Here is a 19628-nt window from a genome sequence, read left to right as displayed (position 1 = left end):
TTTAGGTTGAATAAGAATCTTTAGAGATTGGCAGTTATCAAATGCCTTCCCAAATGCAGTCTGTTTGTCACACTGAGATTTTTTGCTGATGCTAAGAAAAAATTACCTTGTCAAGTTGACCAAGCGGGTCTGATTTCTCAGAAGGTCATTCCTCGGGCCCGGGACTGCAAGGCTGACTTCAGGTAGAGAACTACTTTTCTACATAAACAACGGAGGAACTTTAGCTTATATTAAAATAGTGATCAAAGTGCTTATATTTTACGCAAAATTAATGTAACCTTAAGTTAGATGTTATTATTATGCAGTATCCATCCCCAATCCTGATGGTACCAGCAGTGGCTTTCCTCTCAGGAGAAGAAAATTCAGCTTTGTTTGTTGAACAGGCTTTATGACCTCTGTGCCTCCTGTGAGTCGGGTCTCAACTTCCCAAGACTAGAGCTGGTAAAGCACATCCTGAAGCCTGAAGGCTGTAGGGAGGCTGAGGTGGGAGGATTGCCTGGGGCCGGGAGTTCGAGGCTGTAGTGCACTGTGGTTGTGCCTGTGAATAGCCGCCACATTCCAGCCCGGACAACATAGCAAGACCTTGTCTCTTAAAACAAAACACAGCATGTGCTATAAACCAGGCCAGAGAGACCTTTTTTTTTCTTTTTCTTTTTGAGACGGAGTCTTGCTCTGTCGCCAGGCTGAAATGCAGTGGTGCGATCTCGGCTCACTGCAACCTCTGCCTCCTGGGTTCAAGCAATTCTCCTGCCTCAGCCTCCCAAGTAGCTGGGACTGCAGGTGTGTGCCACCATAGCTGGCTAATTTTTGTATTTTCAGTAGAGACGGGGTTTCACCTTGTTGGCCAGGATGGTCTTGATCTCTTGACCTTGTGATCCGCCTGCCTCAGTCTCCCCAAGTGCTGGGATTATTATAAACATGAGCCACCGCGCTGGCCGAGAGGCCTTTAAACTTAGTTTGACTTGGGCTTTCCTAATATTACCTGAATGAGGAAATATTTCTCTTCTGCAGGGCACCCACGAACTAGTGATTGACAGGATGAACCAGAGGTGCGCATTGTTGCATTTTAATCCTATCTCCTCCAGGGGCATTTACGGCACCACTGCCCGCAGCCGGTCAGACCTGGTCCAAAAGTCACTTCTGGAGTTTCCTTTTCTCACCTGTAGATGGACTGAATGGCTTCACAGGCTCTTGGCTTCGTCAGGACTGGTTGTTTCTGCTTGTTCCTTGCCTCTAGCAGAGCTGGGAGCAGGAAGGACACAGACAGCTTTGATTGCAGCCAGGGCTGGCAAACACACCTTGCCCGGCCTGGGTCCTGGAATGCCCACAGAAGACAGAAACCCTCGAGGCTTGTCTGGCTTGCTGGGCGATGGGCCGCAGTCTGGTTGGTCACAGTCCCTCATGCTGCTGCCTGCCGGGCAGGCCTCGTTTTGGTTCTCGGACAAGACCATCATTGCTCAAGAGTTGCCAGCCTGTGCGCAGCGTATTTTGATGAGGAGTGTACCTGCCTGGGTCATGGCCTGACCTCATGGGCCCTCAGCCTAGGTCTGTGTTGCCCACTCTGAGGCCCAGGCTTTAGTGGCTGCAGCCCAGGCAGGGGAGGCGAGGCCTGTGTGTTCCAAGCAGCAGAGGGCAAGCTGTGGTGCCGTGAGTACAGAAGGCCGGAGGGGCTGGGCACGGTGGCTCACGCCTGCAATCCAGCACTTTGGGTGGTGTCTCACCTTCATCTGACAATGAGAGGTCTCAATCTGTCAACTAGAGACATTTAGTCAAAGGAGACTCCTCTGTTATCTCACAATATCACTTCGCTCAGAGAGGTTAAGGAGCTTATATCAGGTCACACAGCCAGTAAAAGTCAGAACTGGCATTTAAATGTGGGCCTTACTTTGAAAGCCCTAGTTCCTACCAGTGTTTTACTGGTTCCCAGATCCCTCTCAGCAATTTTTCATTGGCTTGTGGTGAAATCAGAAAAATACAGACAAGCAGTATTTTTTTTGTTTTTTGCTTTTTGAAAAAAAATATATAAATCTTATTTTAAAAAGCAAGATCTGGCTGGTCACGGTGGCTCATGCCTGTAATCCAGCACTTTGGGAGGCCGAGGCGGGCGGATCACCTGAGGTCAGGAGTTCCAGACCAGCCTGGCCAACATGGTGAAACCTTGCCGCTACTAAAAATACAAAAAATGGCCGGGTGTGATGGCGTGTGCGTGTGATCCCAGCTACTTGGGAGTCCAAGGCAGGGGAATTGCTTGAACCCTAGAGGCCAGAGGTTGCAGTGAGCCAAGATGGTGCCACTGTACTCCAGCCTGGGCGACAGAACGAGATCCATTTAAAAAAAAAATAGAAGGCCAGAGGGATGGCAGAGGGCTGTCCTCAGACAACATTCTTTCCAAAGGCAAGGTGCGTGGACAGGGAAGGGCCTGACCCGGGGCAAGGCTCAGTGTACACGGCTGGAGCTGGTGTTCAGGACATGTGAGAGATAAGGAAGAAGTCACAGTCGCACACCCAGAGGCTTCTGGAGGCCCCTGCAGGGAGACATAATCTCAGACTTCCCTGAGCATCTGTCAGTAACCAAGCACATGCTGGACATGCGGAGGTGATGAACAGTCTTTGCCTTCTGGAAGCCACAGCCTTGCTGGGGACAGACTCATAGTGCCACGTGCACCATGATGGAAACAAAGACCAAGCTGCAGGAAGTGGGTTCAGTCTTGGAGGAGTTACAGGGCAGGGGTGCTTCAAATGGAAAGGGAGACCTCAGCCCTTTGGTCTGAACGCCAGGAAAGCCTTGGACTTGGTGCAAATGGCCAGAGACAAGAGCTTGATCTGAAATGTATCCCTTCCAAGCCACGCAGACAGTGCGAGCTGATACCACAGTCATGGTTGCCAGGAGTCTGTCAATGTTTGAGCACGATTGTGGAGCACTTGCTCTGTGCAGGGCACTGCGACAGGCTCTGGGAACACAGAGACCAGTGAGTCACAGTCTCTGTCCTCGAGGAGCCTGAGACAGCACAAGGAGTGGAGTTCAGGCCAGCAGGGGCAGGGACAGTTGGGCCACCCCTGGAAGGAGATGGTTTTTGACTGTCCTACATGTTGAAGGACAGAGGTAGCTGTGAGAGGAGAGTAGGGAGTTGTGGGGACTTGCCTGAGGTGTCAGAGGGGACGGGGTAGGAGATGGAGGGAAGAGATGGATGGGATAGCACACGCTGCCCTGCCATCTCCCATCCTGGGCTGCCGCTTGGTACCTTGAGGCTGGTTCCCGGCTTGTGGGATGGCTCTGGGCCCATGGTGGGAGGTGAGCTTGCCTGTGCCTGTGCAGTGGGGTCCTGGAGGTGAGTTTCGCTGCCATTCCTGCCACAGGAGGAGTCCCCCCGCCCTGTTACCTTCTGGTTACCCTCTGACCACTCCCTGCTCTTACTTCCTCCCCGGGCCTGCACCCTTGCTACAAGGTCATTCCCACTGTGTGTGGCAATACCAAAGCCTGTATTAATACCCAAACTAATACCAATGTCTGAGTCAGCCTGGACTGCTGTCACAAAATACCACTGACTGAGCAGCTTAAACCACAGACTAAGATCAGACAACCTGGTTTCTCCTGAGGGCTCTCTGCCTGGCTTGTAGACGGCCACCTTCTTGCTGCGTCATCCCATGGCCTTTCCTTGGTGCCTGCATGAGGACAGGGAGAACGCAGATCCAACTCTCTGCTGTCCCTTCTTGTATGGCCTCGAATCCTATTGGATCAGGGCCCCACCCTTAGTGCCTCAGAGGTACTCTTGTCAACAGGCCAGGACTCGCCATGTTAATTCCAACACCAGCATCCTAAGTCTGTAAAACAAATTCTCCCAAGGACTTCATCTGAGTCCCGGTGGTCTAGAAGGTGTCTGATTATGGTTCCCGGGCAGGTTCCACCTGCAGCAAGGCTGTGTCCACTTAGTGGATGTGGCAGGGAGGGGAGCCGTGGCCCTGCTGTGGGCCGTGCAGGGCTTTAGGTGCTTCATGCCTTGTCTCACTTTATCCTGGAGCTTCCACAGCTTGCTCTGTGCCAGCGTTTTCTCATCTGTAAAATGGAGATCATCATAGGGTTTTAATAGGGTTGAAGCATAAATTTTTTTTTTTTTTTTTTTTTTTTTGAGATGGAGTCTCACTTTGTTGCCCAGGCTGGAGTGCAGTGGCGCAATCTTGGCTCACTGCAACCCCTGCCCCCTGGGTTCAAGCGATTCTTCTGCCTCAGTCTCCCCAGTAGCTGGGACTACAGGCGTGCACCACCATGCCCAGCTAATTTTTATATTTTTAGCAGAGATGGGGTTTCACCATGTTGGCCAGGCTGGTCTCGAACTCCTGACCTCGTGATCCACCTGCCTCAGCCTCCCAAAGTGCTGGGATTACAGGCGTGAGCCACTGCGCCCGGCAAAGCATAAATTAAATGGAATAATTCATGTGTCTTGGCCCAAGGTCAGCAGCAGTAAGTGCCAGCTGCTTTAATGGTCATTGTCACCGTCGTCGTCCTGTTATCTTCAGGCCTTTCCTACGTCTCACGTGCTGGCATTTCTTCCCCAGCCCAGTTTCCTCCTCCGAGTCCCATTTCATTCCCATCTGCTTCTTGGGGACCTGTCCACCCACATGTCAAACTCAAGCTTGTCCCAGGCAGAACTTGCCTCCTCTCCTCCATCCCCATCCCACCCACCTCCATGGCCACCCAGCTTAGAGCACTTCCCTGCCTCCACCCAGCCACCCAGCGGGAAGGCTGCTGTGGCCAGGCCTCGTCATTGCCTTGCACCCTGTCCAGTCGGTCCTCCCCTGTCTTCCTCTCCCCTCCCAGGGCCCCTCCCACTCCTCTTGGCACCACCCTCTCCCTCCCACATTCCTGCTGGCTTCTCCCCTGGAGCCTCCTCCATACCAGCCTCAGAGGACCCCCCCGGAGTGCGTGAGTGTCCCCAGCCTGCTCCCCTTGGTCAGCTGGAGTCTTGTTTGCTGACCCCACTGGGCACTGCTGTTGGGGTTGGAGGAATCTCAGTCCAATTCCCGTGCTAGGGGCTGAGTGGGCGGGATCTAGTGTTGTTTTTGGCACATGGTGAAGTGCAGACATGACCCTTGGTGACCGATCCTACCCCTTTCTGTTCAGCATCCGTCCACACTCCCTCTTCCCTGACTCACAGTGCCCCGAGCACGTAGTGCTGCCAGCCCTCCTCGCCTGACACCCAGAGCCCTCCATCACTGGCCACACGGCCGCCTCCTCTTCCCCTTAGCCTCCACGTGAATACCAGTGTCCCAGTGAAGGGACACGATCCTCCCTAGAAGGAGCCGGCGCCAGCTCTTTGTCCTTCCTTAGCACTCTAGGCCGTTATCACTGGGCCCCCAGCTCTCTGTGGTGTGTCTGCCTAGGGGTCTTCCTGTGGACCTTGGGCAGGGGCTGGTGTCTAGTGTGTGTCCCCAGCAGGGTGATGGGTGTGGAGTGAGCGTCACAGTCCCCTTTCATGCACCAGGATAGACTGGGAAGTGCAGGTGCACAGGGAGCCTGGTCTGGGACATCCACCATGGGAAGGGCCCTCTAAGGGGTACAGGAATTCCAGGGGCCACCGTGGCGCTGCAGCTTCCGGGAAATTTCCTGCTCTTCCATAGACCTGGCGTATTAAGAGGTCGGGTCCTGGGACAGCTGGCCCAAGTAGCTCTCTTTAAGTGTGTGGAGAACTAATCTGAAGAGAGCAGGCAAGGTGCCACTCCGCTGTGTCTCAGGTAGGGAAATGGATTCCCTCCTAGCCTAGGGGTTGAGTCAGCTGAGGTTTATTCAGTGTTGCTTCTTTCTGACTTCAATTCTGGGGCTCTCTCCACCCCACACCTGGTTAGAATGAGCCAGAGACATCCTGAAGGCAGTGGGTTTTGGGGAAAGAAAAGAAAAGGAAATGCTTGAAAACACTGCTGTGGTCTGTTCCCCAGAAACTTTTCTCTAAATAGCATATACTGAAAAACGCACCTCCCTGCCGTTTAATATAAATCACAGTCACACAGTCCAGTATTTTGCTAATGTGTAAAATGCCTTCTTTGTAATGGACAGTGAAGGTTGAAACTGTCTAGTGCTTGGGCTCACAGCTCCCACGGGCTCACAGCTCCCTGCTCCCACAGGGAACATTTGCTTTCCCAGAGCCCTGTGCCTGCCCATCGGCGTTGCCCGTGATGGCTGCCTTCGTGTCCATGTTGATGCTTGGCTTGGGATTCCGAAGTCTCAATCGTGGATGCAGAGCTCAGGCTCATGTGTTGAAATGTGTTTGTATTTTTCCAGTTGACTTAACATCCTTTGTGACCCACTTTGAATGGGACATGGCCAAATATCCTGCCAAGCAGCCGCTCGTGAGCGTGGCGGACACAATAGCCAAGGTGAGAAAAGGGACTGCTCTGGGGAACAGCTGACTGGTGGGTCAGGCGGGCAAGAGCCTGGGGTCTGAGCCTGGGTAGGGCCCCCCTGCCAACAGCCTCAGCCTGTCCTGACTGGGCCTCTGGGTTTCTGAGGTGTGGCCTCCTTCCATGCACTGGGCAGGTTTGGGGTTTCAGGGCAGCCCTGGACAGGGAAAGAGTCAGTCCCCTGGCCTCCCCTCGAGGGCCCAGCACCCATTCACTTGCTGCTCCACTTCTTTTTTCAAAAGTTACTGATGGTGGTTGGGCACGGTGGCTCAGGCCTGTAATCCCAGCACTTTGGGAGGCCAAGGTGGGTGGACCACGAGGTCAGGAGTTCGAGACCAGTCTGTCCAAAATGGTGAAACCCTGTCTCTACTAAAAAATACAAAAATTAGCCAGGCGTGGTGGCGCGCACCTGTAGTCCTAGCTCCCCTGGAGGCTGAGGCAGGAGAATCGCTTGAACCCGGGAGGTGGAGGTTGCAGTGAGCCAAGATCACGCCACTGCTCTCCAGCTTGGGCAACAGAATGAAGTTCTGTCCCCCCACCAAAAAAAAAAAGTTACTGATGGTGAAGGCAGCTCCCCCATCATCTACTCCTAGGAACCTGACACCTCTAGCCCCCAGGGGATTGTTCACCTGCAAAGCTATTTGGTTTAAGTGGAGAGTTTGGCTTGGGAGCCCTAACCTCTTGAGACACTGCACCAGCTCATCGCTCTCCACCTGTGACAATGGAGAGGCAGTGAGTGTCCCGACAGTCTTCTGTCCTGTGCAGCAGTGGCCTCCACTCCACTTGATAAAATGAAAACCCTGTGACTCGAGTCCCAGGGGATGCTATGGGCACCTGGAGCTGGGTGACTTCTCTGTATCATCACTGAAGGTGAGGATGACAAGGACTGTGAGACTGAGGCTGATTGTTTCTGATGGCCTGGCCCTCCCTTCTGCCACAAAACACTGAGGCCCTAATGTGTCCCATCTCCTGCTGGCCCCCATGGCTGTAGGAGAGTCTCAGCCTGGGCCAGGAACAAAGGCGCCCGGTTCTCTGCTGTGACCGTGGCCAAGGGTCAGAGTGGAGCTGGGCCTCTGACCTGTCCTCTGGCAGCTGCTGCAGGTCTCCTGGAAAGTAGGGTGGGGCCAGAAAGCTCGGGAATCTGGGTGGGGCACTTCGGGTGCTGCTTACATCAGAGAGGCCCAGGCCCCTGCTGGGACGATCAGGCAGTGATTCTGGAAGGCCCTTCAAGGAGGGTGTGCCCAGAGCACCTGTGCCAGGTGTGCCTTTCAGAGGGCGCTGTGCATGTCCACTGAGGAACTGGAAGCACATGGTGGCTGGTGCGGCTGGCCCTTCCCTGCCTCACCATGTGCCAATTTGGGATTCTCTCAGTCCCAGGGATGCCAGACTCAGTGGGGAGGGCCCCCTGGAGCACATGGAGGGAGCAGAAGGGCTGTCGGGAGACCTGGCTTCTCCAGTGCAGAGCACCCCTGGAGTGCCTTTGTCAGGAAGGAAGGAGGGTACTGGTTTGGTGGCATTCCAGATGTGCCCGAGACTGTGCTGGGCTCTCTTACTGTCCGCCTCATGCCATGGAGTGGACATTGCTTTCCTCTGAGTGCAGAAGAGGAAGCTGAGGGGTTGAGCGAGTGATCCAGGGCCCGCCGCGGTTGGAGTATTATGCCGGGATGGGGATGCAGGTCTTGGGGACCAGAGCCCGCAGATTGTGCTGTGTGCATGGCACCACTTCCCAAGGAAGCCCTGGACTGGCCCCACCGCAGGGAAGCAGCCCCTGGCAGCAGCAGGGGCAGAGGCTCCGGGGTGTTGGCTCCCTCAGTCCTTCCTACACCAGGAACACAGTGTGACACCCCCCGCCTCAGCCTCGTTCTGCCAACGAGAGGTCTCAATCTATCAACTCGAGACATTTAGTCAAAGGAGACTCCTCTATCATCTCACAATAATTCTGGGCTACTTTGCTCAGAGAGGTCAAGGAGCTTATGTAAGGTCACACAGCCAGTAAAAGTCAGAACTGGTATTTAAATGTGGGCCTTACTGGTTCGAAATCCTAGTTCCCACCACTGTTTTACTGGCTCCCAGATACCTCTCAGCAATTTTTCATTGGCTTGTGGTGAAATCAGAAAAATAAAGACAAGCAGTATTTTTTTTTTTTGCTTCTTTTTTTCCAAAAAATATATAAATCTTATTTTAAAAAGCAAGATCTATGGATTGTACCCATGTCAGTTTCCTGGTTATGATACTGCACTCTGATGGCATAGCGCAGAATAGTATAGTATAGTTGTATAGGACAGTACAGTGTAGTAATAGAGCTGTATAGTGCAAAACAGTAATCATATAGTTGTCTGTTTCCATAATGCAGTATACTATACAGTTGTACAGTATACTTCTATCGTGCAGAAGATTTTAATTTAGTTGTATGGTTGTACAATATAGTTGCATAGTACAGTATAGTATGTAGTTGTATAGTGCAGAATAGTATAGCTGTATAGTGAGGTGTGGGAAATCACTGTGGGAAACTGCATGGAGGGTACTTAGGGTCTCTGTGTACTATTTTTGCAATGTCCTGTGAATCTATAATCACTTCAAAATTGAAAGTTTTAAAAAATTATTATAAAAAGATGAATTTTTTTAAAAAATGGCAAAATGTAAAGAGAAAAAACATTTAGTTTTTATCTTTAAAATCATCACTTTATATTTAAACCTTTTAATTTAATTATCATTTTTATCATTTTATTATCATTTTTTTTGAGACAGAGTCTCACTGTGTTGCCCAGGCTGGAGTGCAGTGGCGTGATCTCGGCTCACTGCAGCCTCCACCTCCCTGGTTCAAGCAATTATCCTGCCTCAGCCTCCCGAGTAGCTGGGATTATAGGCACATGCTGGATGCCCAGCTAACTTTTTTGTATTTTGAGTAGAGACAGGATTTCACCCTGTTGCCCAGGCTGGTCCCAAACTCCTGAGCTCAGGCAACCTGCCCGTCTCGGCCTCTCAAAGTGCTAGGATTTCAGGCATGTGCCTGGCCCATTTATTATATATTTTTTTGAGACAGAGTCTCACTCTGTCACCCAAGCTGGAGTACAGTGGCGCGATCTCAGCTCACTGCAACTTCCACCTCCCAGGTTCAAGCAGTTCTCCTGCCTCAGCCTCCTGAGTAGCTGGGATTACAGGCGTCCACCACCATGCCCAGCCACTTTTTGTATTTTTAGTAGAGACAGGGTTTTACTATGTTGGCCAGGCTGGTCTCAAACTCCTGACCTCAGGTGATCTGTCCACCTCGGCCTCCCAAAGTGCTGGGATTACAGGCATGAGCTACCTCGCCCAGCCTACCATTTTAACATAATCATTTAATTTAATCATTTTATCATTTTAATTATATTTAATTATTTTATCTTTAAAATTATTTTATGATTTTATCTTTAAAATAATAAAATCATCCGAGCTGTGATCATCACCCCCATTCCCTTTATTCTCCCAAAAGGTAACCGATGTTTAAAAGTTGACAATGGATTCTTCCATATATAAAAATGTATATATTTACACTAAAGCTGTTGGCATTCTATGGAGCACCCATTTTCTTCATCTATTGACTGTCGAGATTCTCCTGTCAGCAGCCGTGTGCTGGCCTGTAGCATTTGTGGATGGCCGTGGTGTAAATGCTCCTGCTGTGGCTGGTTGCCCAAGCTGGTGGGGTGTCACTGCGTGGGGCTGCGAGGAGGGAATGCGAAGGAGCCTGGCACAGTCGGCTCTCAGCACTGGCATCCCTGCTGTGGAACAAATGGGGAACCTGAGCCAGTTGGCCAGAAAGCAGGAGGGCGCGGTTTGAGCCCGGGCCTGTCTTGTTTCTGTCCACTGCACCTCCCTGCCCCTGCCAACCCATGCAAGGGAGATCGGCATAGCCGAGCCAGGAGACGTGGGCATTTGAGAGGGCCAGGCCATGTCGGGTACCCCTGGAAGCAACGACTGGGGGTCAGCCTGAGCTGCTCTCCAGCAGAGCCTTAGAGGGTAGGTGTGGGCGTGGGATGTCCTGACCGTTCAGGATGGGCTTGAAATCAGGAAAAGTTGGGTTCATTGAGTCATCCTAGAAAATCCATCATGGCTTGGCACCTGGGTGCCACACGGGGGCTCCCTGGAAGGGCCAAATGCTGGTAAACAGAAGCCATCCTGGCAAATGGGCAGGGCAGTTATTTTTCTTGAACGAACCATGAGCTGTTGTGGCCATTTCAAAAAGTTCAGCCAGCTCCTTCAATGCTCAAGGTCACGTGGAGCTTTTGCTTTCCCAAACAGCAACTGGCGCAGATCGAGATGGACCTGAAGTCTCGAACGGCTGCCTACAACACTCTGAAGACAAACCTGGAGAACCTGGAAAAGAAATCCATGTGTGTATTTGCCAGCCTCCACATCTGGCGAGGGCGGGTCCTGGCGGGGGCTTAGCGCTTGCCTGTCCTCTCACTGGGCCACCTGGGAGTCTGTGCCTGTGCATGAAAGTGAGACAGACAGACAGGTGAAGGCACTCTCACCTCTCCAAGAGCCATGTTCTGGGAGAGGAGGAAAGGGCCAGGCGAGGGTGATCGCACCCCATGCATGTGCCCAGGGAAGAGGATGTAGCCATGCTGCTCCTCACTGCACGCTTCCGTCTCCCAGCTTCTCCAGGGCACCTGGGTACAACCCCTAGTCCTCCCATGTGGAGGCTGCACAGAGGGCCCCCAGGGGTGACGAGAGGCCAGGATGTCAGCGCACGGCCTCTGTGGCCCAGAGCAGAGCAGAGTCACCAGGATGGTGGAGATGCCAGAGAAAAGTGTAAGCTCAGCAACACAGTGGCAGGGACTGTCTTGTGAGGTAGTGAGTGTCCTGTTGTTGGAGGTGTGTAAGAGAAGCCAGGTGGCCAGGCGTGGTGGCTCACGCCTGTAATCCCAGCACTTTGGGAAGCTGAGGCGGGTGGATCACGTGAGGCCAAGAGTTTGAGACCAGCCTGGCCAACATGGTGAAACCCCGTCTCTACTAAAAATACAAAAATTAGCTGGGCGTGGTGGCAGGCACCTGTAATTTCAGCTACTTGGGAGGCTGAGGCACGAGGATCACTGGAACCTGGGAGACAGAGGTTGCAGTGAGCTGAGATCACCACTGCACTCCAGCCTGAGCATAGAGTAAGACTCTGCCTCAAAAAAAAAAAAAAAAAAAAAGAAAAAGAAAAAAAAGGAGAGAGAGAAGCCAGGTGAGCTCCTGCTGGAGAGGCTGCTCCTGATCAGGGTGGGGTGGGATTGGCATGGAGGAGCAGCCTAGTCCCCCCAGACTCTGGATCTGATGCTGTTGGCAGTTATCCGAGAACCCTGGTCAATTGTAGAGTTTTCAATACACCTAACTCCAGAGAGGTGATACCTACATTTGGCCCCTAACTCCAGAGAAGGGAAGTGGCACAGGGAGCCCCGAACCAGCTGCCCTCCCCCTGATTGGCCAACTACTGTAAGCAAAGAGAATGTTACCTGGGAGTTACCCCCACTTCTGCAATCCACTTCTGAGGGTCACTGGGCCAGCTGTCTTCTTGTGAAAAAAGCAAATAGTGGAAGGAAAATTAAAAACCATAGATGGTTTTTAGTCCGGGCGCAGTGGCTCATGCCTGTAGTCCCAGCACTTTGGGAGGCTGAGGCAGGTGGATCACCTGAGACCAGGAGTTTGAGAACAGCCTGACCAACATGGAGGAACCTCGTCTCTACTAAAAATACAAAATTAGCTGGGTGTAGTGGTGCACGCCTGTAATCCCAGCTACTCGGGAGGCTGAGGCAGGAGAATCGCTTGAACCCGGGAGGAGGAGGTTGCAGTGAGCCGAGATCACGCCACTGCACTCCAGCCTGGGCAACAAGAGTGAAACTCCGTCTCAAAAAAAAAAAAAAAAAAAGCCCACTTCAACTGGAAACCCTTGCTGTTGGATGCCTGGCTTCATGTCAAAAGTAAGTGGGCATGAGCTATGGAGGATGGGACAGGGGCCAGGCACCAGGGCGGAGAGCCCTAAGTGGGGATGGGTCATCCGTCCGTCCTGGCTTGGAGCCCACAGGCCATGGGGCCATCCACTCGCACGGCATCACCCTGTGATGGATTTCTTCAGGACTGGTTGGGATTTGAGCAAACATCTGGTCCAGCCTCTTCATTCAACTGGTGAGGTTCCTTCATCCATTGGTCATTCGTTGATTCGCAGTGACTTTAATTGATTTACTGAGCACATACAGCAAGTATAGGAGGGCGGTGTACGAAGAGGGATGAATGTCTCTAACTCCCTCCTCTGCGCTCTCTTTTCTTGTACACGTACCAAGTATGCACTGTGCCCTCAGGCCTGATGCTAGACCCTAAAGATATAAAGCAGAGTACAATACAATTTTTGCACTTGCAGAGCTCACAGTTATTCATTCAACAAATGTGTGGAAAGTTGGCTTCGTGTTGGGGGTTCAGAGGTGAGCCAGGGAGAGAGGTGGGATAGTGTAAGGGTAACGTGTTCAGTGCTAGGACAGGGAGGCTCGTGCATGCAGTTCCCAGGGAGAAGGAACCTAAGGGCTTTATCCATGGCCACGCAGCTGGTCAGTGATATTCAGGCAGGGGACAGCAAAGAAGCCACACAGTCTCCCTGAGGAGGGTGTTTCCCATTGCCTTTAAAGCTTTGGCCATGGCTCAACGCTGGAGAGCGATTTCCCAGGGAAGCACTGTGTGCCAACGTCACAGCCCCTGTGCTGACACCGCATACAGCCTGGGTAGTGAGATCTTGGCCCATTTGCTGATCTGACAGCCTTGATCCATGTGCCAATAATACCATACCCGCCACTCAGACCAGGTCCACTGGGCATGTAGAAAGCTATTTCAGGTGAGTGTCCCCTGGCTGCTGGGCTGGGAGGCCTGTAAAGTGACACGGAGCTCCATCGAGGATGGCTCACGCAGCTCCAAGAGCTGGTTGTTGTGTTGACACTTGAGTAACTTTAGCTGCTTGCCACCCGAGGCCCCCCTCCCGTAGCAGCCGTGGCTGGCACCAGGGCAGCGCAGGTCACTGAGGTGTTGGATTCGGCAGCCCCTTGGGTGACGGGTGATAGCACCTGAGGCCCTGCCAGTCTCCCTGTCCCTGGAGAGGAGGAGGAAGCAGCTGTGGCCCCAGCACAGAGCCTGGCCCTGGGGTTGTGGGGAGCAGTCATTGCTGAAAATTGCTGTATTCTCCTAGGCTCCAGCATCCCTGGCACCCACCCTTCCTTGAGAACTGCCCCCAGCCCCAGCGCCTGGGCGTGGGTGTATGTGGGGTCACTGTGTCCCTTTCTGCTCACATCTTTCACACCCTTTGTTCCACCTGCCTTTTAGGGGGAACCTCTTCACCCGGACACTGAGTGATATTGTGAGCAAAGAGGACTTTGTGCTGGATTCTGAATATCTCGTCACACTTCTGGTCATCGTCCCCAAGTGAGTGCTGGGCCCCAAGTGAGTGTCTCGGCCTGTGCTGGGAAATCATGAAGGAAATTGGCCCTGCCCAGTGGAGAGGAAGGTGGGCCCGTTGGTGACTTGGGCGGCGTGGACGAGGATGCTCCCTGCCCAGCCCCAGTTCCCGGGAAGCAGTCATTCCTTCAGGGGGCCCTGCCTGTGGCTGTGTCAGCAGGGACAGTGGTTGGGTGATGGTGGTTGTGGCCATGATAGAAGCAGCCATTTATTGAGCGCTTGCTGTATACCCAATGTGTGGTCGACATTATTTTATTTCATCCTTACCAAAGGCCTGAGAAGTCTGGTGATTCCCATTGTCCTGAGGCTGGAGAGGTGGGTTAGCTTGTCTGAGGTCACACGGGGCCCGGATTAGATGGTTATTAGTGAGCCCCAAGTGTATCCATAGCTCTTCACAAAGGGACTTCTGTGGGTACCCTGTGGAGGCCGGGCAGGGGATTCCTCATGGGCACAGCAGACCTCAGGGGAGGTTGGGGCTCCCTCTGACCCCGTCCCTGCTCACCTTCAGGCCCTCAGGAAAAGGGGTGTGCAGCTTCCTAGGCACTCAGGACACCCACGAGCCTTTTCTGCAAAAAATCACATAACGATTCTGTGTTCTTGCAGACCAAACTACTCACAATGGCAAAAAACCTACGAATCTCTCTCAGACATGGTGGTCCCTCGATCAACCAAGTAAGTGAGACCCCAGCTTGGTCCCAGGGCCCCTGGGGTGCATGTGTGGGTGCTTCAGGGCACCCAACCACCAAACATGCCCCGAGGGTGTGAGGCCCCCCAGCCCTCCACGCCTGGGCCCTCTCCTGTCCCTTGACCTGGAATTCTGTCAGGGTCGCACACCTTGTCCCATGCCAGAGTGCCTTCCTCTTTCAAAACTTTGCTTCCCTGCCCCTGCCCTGGGAAGGCTGCCCTGGCCCCACCTGACCAAGCAGCTTCTCCACGCCGTTGCCTCTGCTGCATTCTGGCTCTGCATTCTCGGCTCAGCGTCAATTCTTCCCTGCCAGAGGGGGAAGCCAGCCCTGGCCTGAGCGGCTGCCCGGTGAACGGCCACAGCAGGAGCTGGGAGAGAAAGCAGCCTCAGCGTGTGGCCTGCAGGGGCCAGAGCAGGAGTGGCCAGTGGGCCCTGTCAGAGTGACAGGAGGACAGCGGGTTACAGACTGTGTCCATCATGGGACACTGCATGGCGGGGGAACCAAGGATGCCGGGCCCTGTGTGTCAGGAGGGATGAAGGGGAAAGGCAGCTGCAGAGGAGCAGAGAGTCTGAAATGGATGTGAAATGGGTGTGACTCGGGCACACACAGGTGCACAGGGAATTGTGGGGATGGGTCACGGGTAGGAAGGCCACGCTCAGGATGGTAGTGGCTCAGGATGGAGTGAGTGGCACATAGTGGGGTAGGGGCATGTGGGCTTTCACCTGCTGGAACTTTGGTTTTGGGTGGCTGATCCAAAGCTGCACGTTTTCCTTTTTTTGAGATGGAGTCTCGCTCTGTTGCCCAGGCTGGAGTGCCGTGGTGTGAGCTCAGCTCACTGCAACCTCCGCCTCCCGGGTTTAAGCAACTCTCCTACCTCAGCCTCTCAAGTAGCTGGGATTACAGGCATGCACCAACACGGCCAGCTAATTTTTGTATTTTCGGTAGAGATGGGGTTTCACCATGTTGGCCAGGCTGGTCTCGAACTCCTGACCTCAGGTGATCTGCCTGCCTCAGCCTTCCAAAGTGCTGGGATTACAGGTGTGAGCCACCACACCCAGCTTGGTACTCATTTTCCTCTATACCTTTTTGTATGGCTGAGATGGTTTATAATATGAAGAGGTTTTAGAATGCACGTCAGGCAGCCAGCCTGTTCATCTGATTCCCCACACACAGAACTCCCGGTGCAAGGCCTCTGCCCCGGGGCCCCTGCTGGGGGACGGGGCTCTCCCAGGGCTACGAGATGGCAATCGGGGTCTAAATTGAAGGGTGCAAGGAAGAGGACAATCACAGCCCGAGGTTACAGGGGAGGCAGGGAAGAGGAGCAAGGCTCTGGAGCAGGGGAGCTGGCCCTGGAAGCCAGTGTGCTGGCAGGAGCATTCACTGCTCTTAAAGGCCAAGCACCGAGGATCCTTGCCAGGACCGGCTGCCTTGGTAGGTGGCCTGGCCTCCCAGACCAGAGCCTCAGGCCCTTCATTGTCACAGGCCACCTGAAAGCCTGCACAGATGACTCTGAAAATACCTAGAGTCTGGGGGCAGCCCCTATGGGCATGGGCTCTGAGAAACAGGAAGGGTGACCCTGCCAGCATGCCAGCATGCTGTGAGATCGTGTCTGGGCCTGAGGGCTCCCACTTCCAGTCTTCTGGCCAATAGGACTCAGAGATGCTTAGACTCCTGGCCCCAAAAATTCCTGAGTTGCTAGAGACAGTGGCCCCAGTGGTCCTGTGTTGAGACTTGCTTGGGAGGCTGTGTCCCATTAGGACTTTGTGACATTGGAAGTGAAATGGGCCTTGTAAGATAGTTTCCACCACTCTGCTTCACTATCAGGCAGCACGTCAGAGCCAGGGACACCCTGTGCCAGCTGCAGTGACGGAGGCCCAGGAGGGCTTGGTCTCTCAGGAATTTGATAAGCAGGAGCTGAAGCCGAGGCCCCTGCACTCCCTGCACCCTGAGGCCCCCTGAGGCCTTAGCCTGGAGGGATATGGAAGGGGCAGGAGGGAAGGGCAGGCAGCCAGGGGTTAGGAAATCTCAGGGAGTGTCCTTGGTTCCCCAGCCCTCAGCTGCTGCCATGGACCCCAGGTGCAGGCCACCAGGCCCGGGGGCCTCTGAGCCCCACTCCCGCACAGGGCCTGGCAGTGAGTCCAGCCAACAGATGCTTCTCTCCAACAGACTCATTACTGAGGACAAGGAAGGGGGCCTTTTCACTGTGACTCTGTTTCGAAAAGTGATTGAAGATTTCAAAACCAAGGCCAAAGAAAACAAGTAAGGGTCCTCCGGGTTTGGTTCACCTCCCGTTGCGGGGGGTCTCTGCCCCTCTGGAAAGCTTCTGAGTGAAAACCCATGGTTTGCTGGTTTTAAGGTTCACTGTTCGTGAATTTTACTATGATGAGAAAGAAATTAAAAGGGAAAGGGAGGAGATGGCCAGACTGCTATCTGATAAGAAGCAACAGTATGTAAGTATGTGATTGAGCAGCCCCTCCCGCCCCTACCCAGTGGGGATAGAAGAGTCCTCCCAGGTCTCCAGCTCTCCCTCCTCCCTCTCATTGTCCCCAGGCTCCTGGGCTCACACCATGGGGACCGTCTGTTCTCCTGGGACGCCTGAGCAGGGTCTGGGGGGAGGGGCGGTGAGCACAAAGGAGCCCAGGCGGTGGAGCTGGGGGTGGGAGCCGGGGGCCCGCCCGAGCCGGCGCTTCCCACATATGTTCTCACTGGTCCCAAGCACCGCCCTGCCAGGAAGGGGTTGCTAACTCCACAGTACGGATGAAAAACTGAGGCTCTGAGAGGCAAGCTGGCCAGAGGACCCTGCCAGGCCTTCCTCGGACTGAGCAAGGCACGTGGGCTCCAGGCGGGAGCATCTGTGTGCAGGGTGGGCAGTGCTGGGCCTTGGAGATTGCAGCCGTGAGGTTTCCAGGGCGCCACTAGCCCCTGTATTTACCTCCCCTGTGTCCTTAGTGCAGAGAGGGTGCTTATCTGGAGACTTCCGACCACAGCCACTCAGAAACCCTTCATGGAGGAGGACAGCTTAGCTCACCAGGGAGCAAAACTAGATGCTCACGTTTGAAATGTGAGCAGGAGAGCTTTGGGAAGGTCCCTCCACTGCTCCGGGAAGTGGGCACCTTCCATACTCAGGTCCTCCTGCTGCGGTGCTGGGCTAGACCGGGCAACTTGGAAGGAGCCTGTCTGGGTGGAATGTTTTTGGGCCCCTTTTTCCTCATGCCCACCAGGGAGGGTTCCGTGGAGCACCTTCCAGTCCAGCCTCTAGTGATGGGGCCAGAGGAATGAGTAGAAAGTTCTTGAGGCCTTTGGGGGAAAGTCGCTGTGTGAACACGGCACTGTGAGGACCTCCGTGGGGAGGAGCGCCGTGGCCGCGGGCAGGCTGGGAGTGCTCCCAGTGTCCGTGCCGCCAAGTGTGTGCTCCGGGCTCCTGGGGACCTCGCCTCTCTGTCAGCGACCTTTTCGTAGGGACTGGGGATGAGCAGCCACCCCATCACAAGCGAGCCCAGTCACGGAGCCCCCATAGTGGGGTTCCCAGAGCCCCTCTGGTCTGGTCTGTTTCCCTTTAGGAAGGAAACAACAGCTGATAATATAAAAATTTATATAGGGATTTTTCACCCTCCTCCCCCGAAATAGAAGCACAGGGTGCTCACACGTGTGCGCATGTGCATGAGTGTGTGTGTGTGGACATGTGTGTGCACAGCAAGTGAGACACGCCTCAGAGCCAGACGCTGCTGGGCTCTGGCTGAGCCTGCAGAGAGGGTGTCCCTTCCTGAGGATGAGGAGCAGAGCTGGAGCTGGGGACCCCCGGCCTTTTGGATGCTCCAGTCCTCAGAGCAGGGCCCACAGACCCAGATACCGGGCAGGAAAGATTTTCCCCAGTGAAAGCTGAGCTCCAAAGCGTTTTCTTCCTTAGCCTCAGCTCACCTGAAACCCTTGTTACCTGGGCACGCCCCGGCTGTTCTCTTTAGTCAGGCTTTTTCCCAGCTTGATTCAGTCCTGGTCCCAACCCCCTGCACAGTATCTCTGGACAGGGCTAGACCATGGCAGCCTCCACACGAGGGAGGCCCTGCTGGGGGACAGGTGGCGAAGCAGGGCCTTTGGTACCCACCTGGGCACTGGCCCAGGCCTGCCAGACCCCCGGGGAACAGGGTGACACACAGGAGCCTGCCGCCTGCCACGTGGGGCTCAGGTTGTCAGCTGGCGTATTTTACATGGCGTAGCCTTCACCCACACTGCCCTGGGGGCCCTGCCAGGGTCTCTCTGTGGGCGGGAGGTGGAGGCACTCTCAGCTTGGGTCAGTCCCACTGGCCTCCTGAGAATCTGGCCCCCTCTGGCCTATCTAGAATTGCATGACCAAACGTCTTGCATCCTTTTTGTCACTTGTCAACCAGAGGGACAGACCAGGCCCTGGGGTTTGAGTGTACTTTGAGAGCAGAGTGGGATGTCCCTGTGTTTCCCACCTGTTTGCAGAGACAGACTGGGAAAGGGTGAGTGTCCTAACCGCATGCCCAACTCATCTCCTGCACTCTGCACGCCGAGGCGCCCCCCGAATGCCAGGAAGGCATCTGTGGCTGGGCATGGTGGAACCACCTTGACAGAGCGCAGAGAGCCGTTTCCACTAATGCCTCCCGGTGCTGCCCTGGTCGGCCTGTGATGGGGGTCCTGGCTGAGCCCAAGCAAGGGGAGGGAGCTCAGGACTGACCCCTCTGCCAGAGATCGGCTCTGTGCTTGGAATATGGAACCCAAAGACCTTAACACTGCCCTTCTCTCTGCCTTCACCACTCCAGGAGCCTGGTGGGCACCTACCACATCTCTAGTCTAGCCAGCACACGAGTCCCGAGGGTGGGCCTGAATTCCTGAGCTTGCTCTCGCGTGCCTTTCAGGCGATGAGAATGATTTATTTGTTTGTGATGCATGTTTGCTGAAAGATTAATAAATCATTTCTGTGCCTTTAGCAAACTTCCTGTGTTGCTCTTAAAAAGGGATCATCCACCTTCCCGGACCACAAGGTTAAGGTAACCCCGCTAGGTAACCCTGATAGGCCCGCTGCGGGGCAGACCGACAGAGAGAGAGAGAGTGAGGGCGAGGGTGAGGTAAGCAA

General features: G+C 54.2%; 1 protein-coding gene across 4 annotated transcripts in view; it reads left to right on the top strand.

The window, feature by feature from the left end:
• Window positions 1-19628, top strand: part of ATP6V1C2 (ATPase H+ transporting V1 subunit C2) — a 62063-nt gene that overhangs the window by 35942 nt on the left and 6493 nt on the right. For 2 of the 4 annotated variants that reach the window (XM_054476302.2, XM_054476301.2), the window contains 7 exons: window positions 6274-6368; window positions 10671-10762; window positions 13716-13814; window positions 14451-14519; window positions 16700-16792; window positions 16890-16983; window positions 19483-19620. In XM_054476302.2, the coding sequence (XP_054332277.1) occupies window positions 6274-6368; window positions 10671-10762; window positions 13716-13814; window positions 14451-14519; window positions 16700-16792; window positions 16890-16983; window positions 19483-19620 (680 nt within the window). The remainder of the gene's footprint in view (window positions 1-6273; window positions 6369-10670; window positions 10763-13715; window positions 13815-14450; window positions 14520-16699; window positions 16793-16889; window positions 16984-19482; window positions 19621-19628) is intronic. The other 2 variants (XM_054476304.2, XM_054476303.2) reach the window with 1 other exon arrangement.

The sequence above is a fragment of the Pongo pygmaeus genome, chromosome 12 (assembly GCF_028885625.2).
Source record: "Pongo pygmaeus isolate AG05252 chromosome 12, NHGRI_mPonPyg2-v2.0_pri, whole genome shotgun sequence".
Classification (NCBI taxonomy): Eukaryota; Metazoa; Chordata; class Mammalia; order Primates; family Hominidae; genus Pongo; species Pongo pygmaeus.
This window is presented reverse-complemented; position numbering and strand designations above follow the sequence as displayed.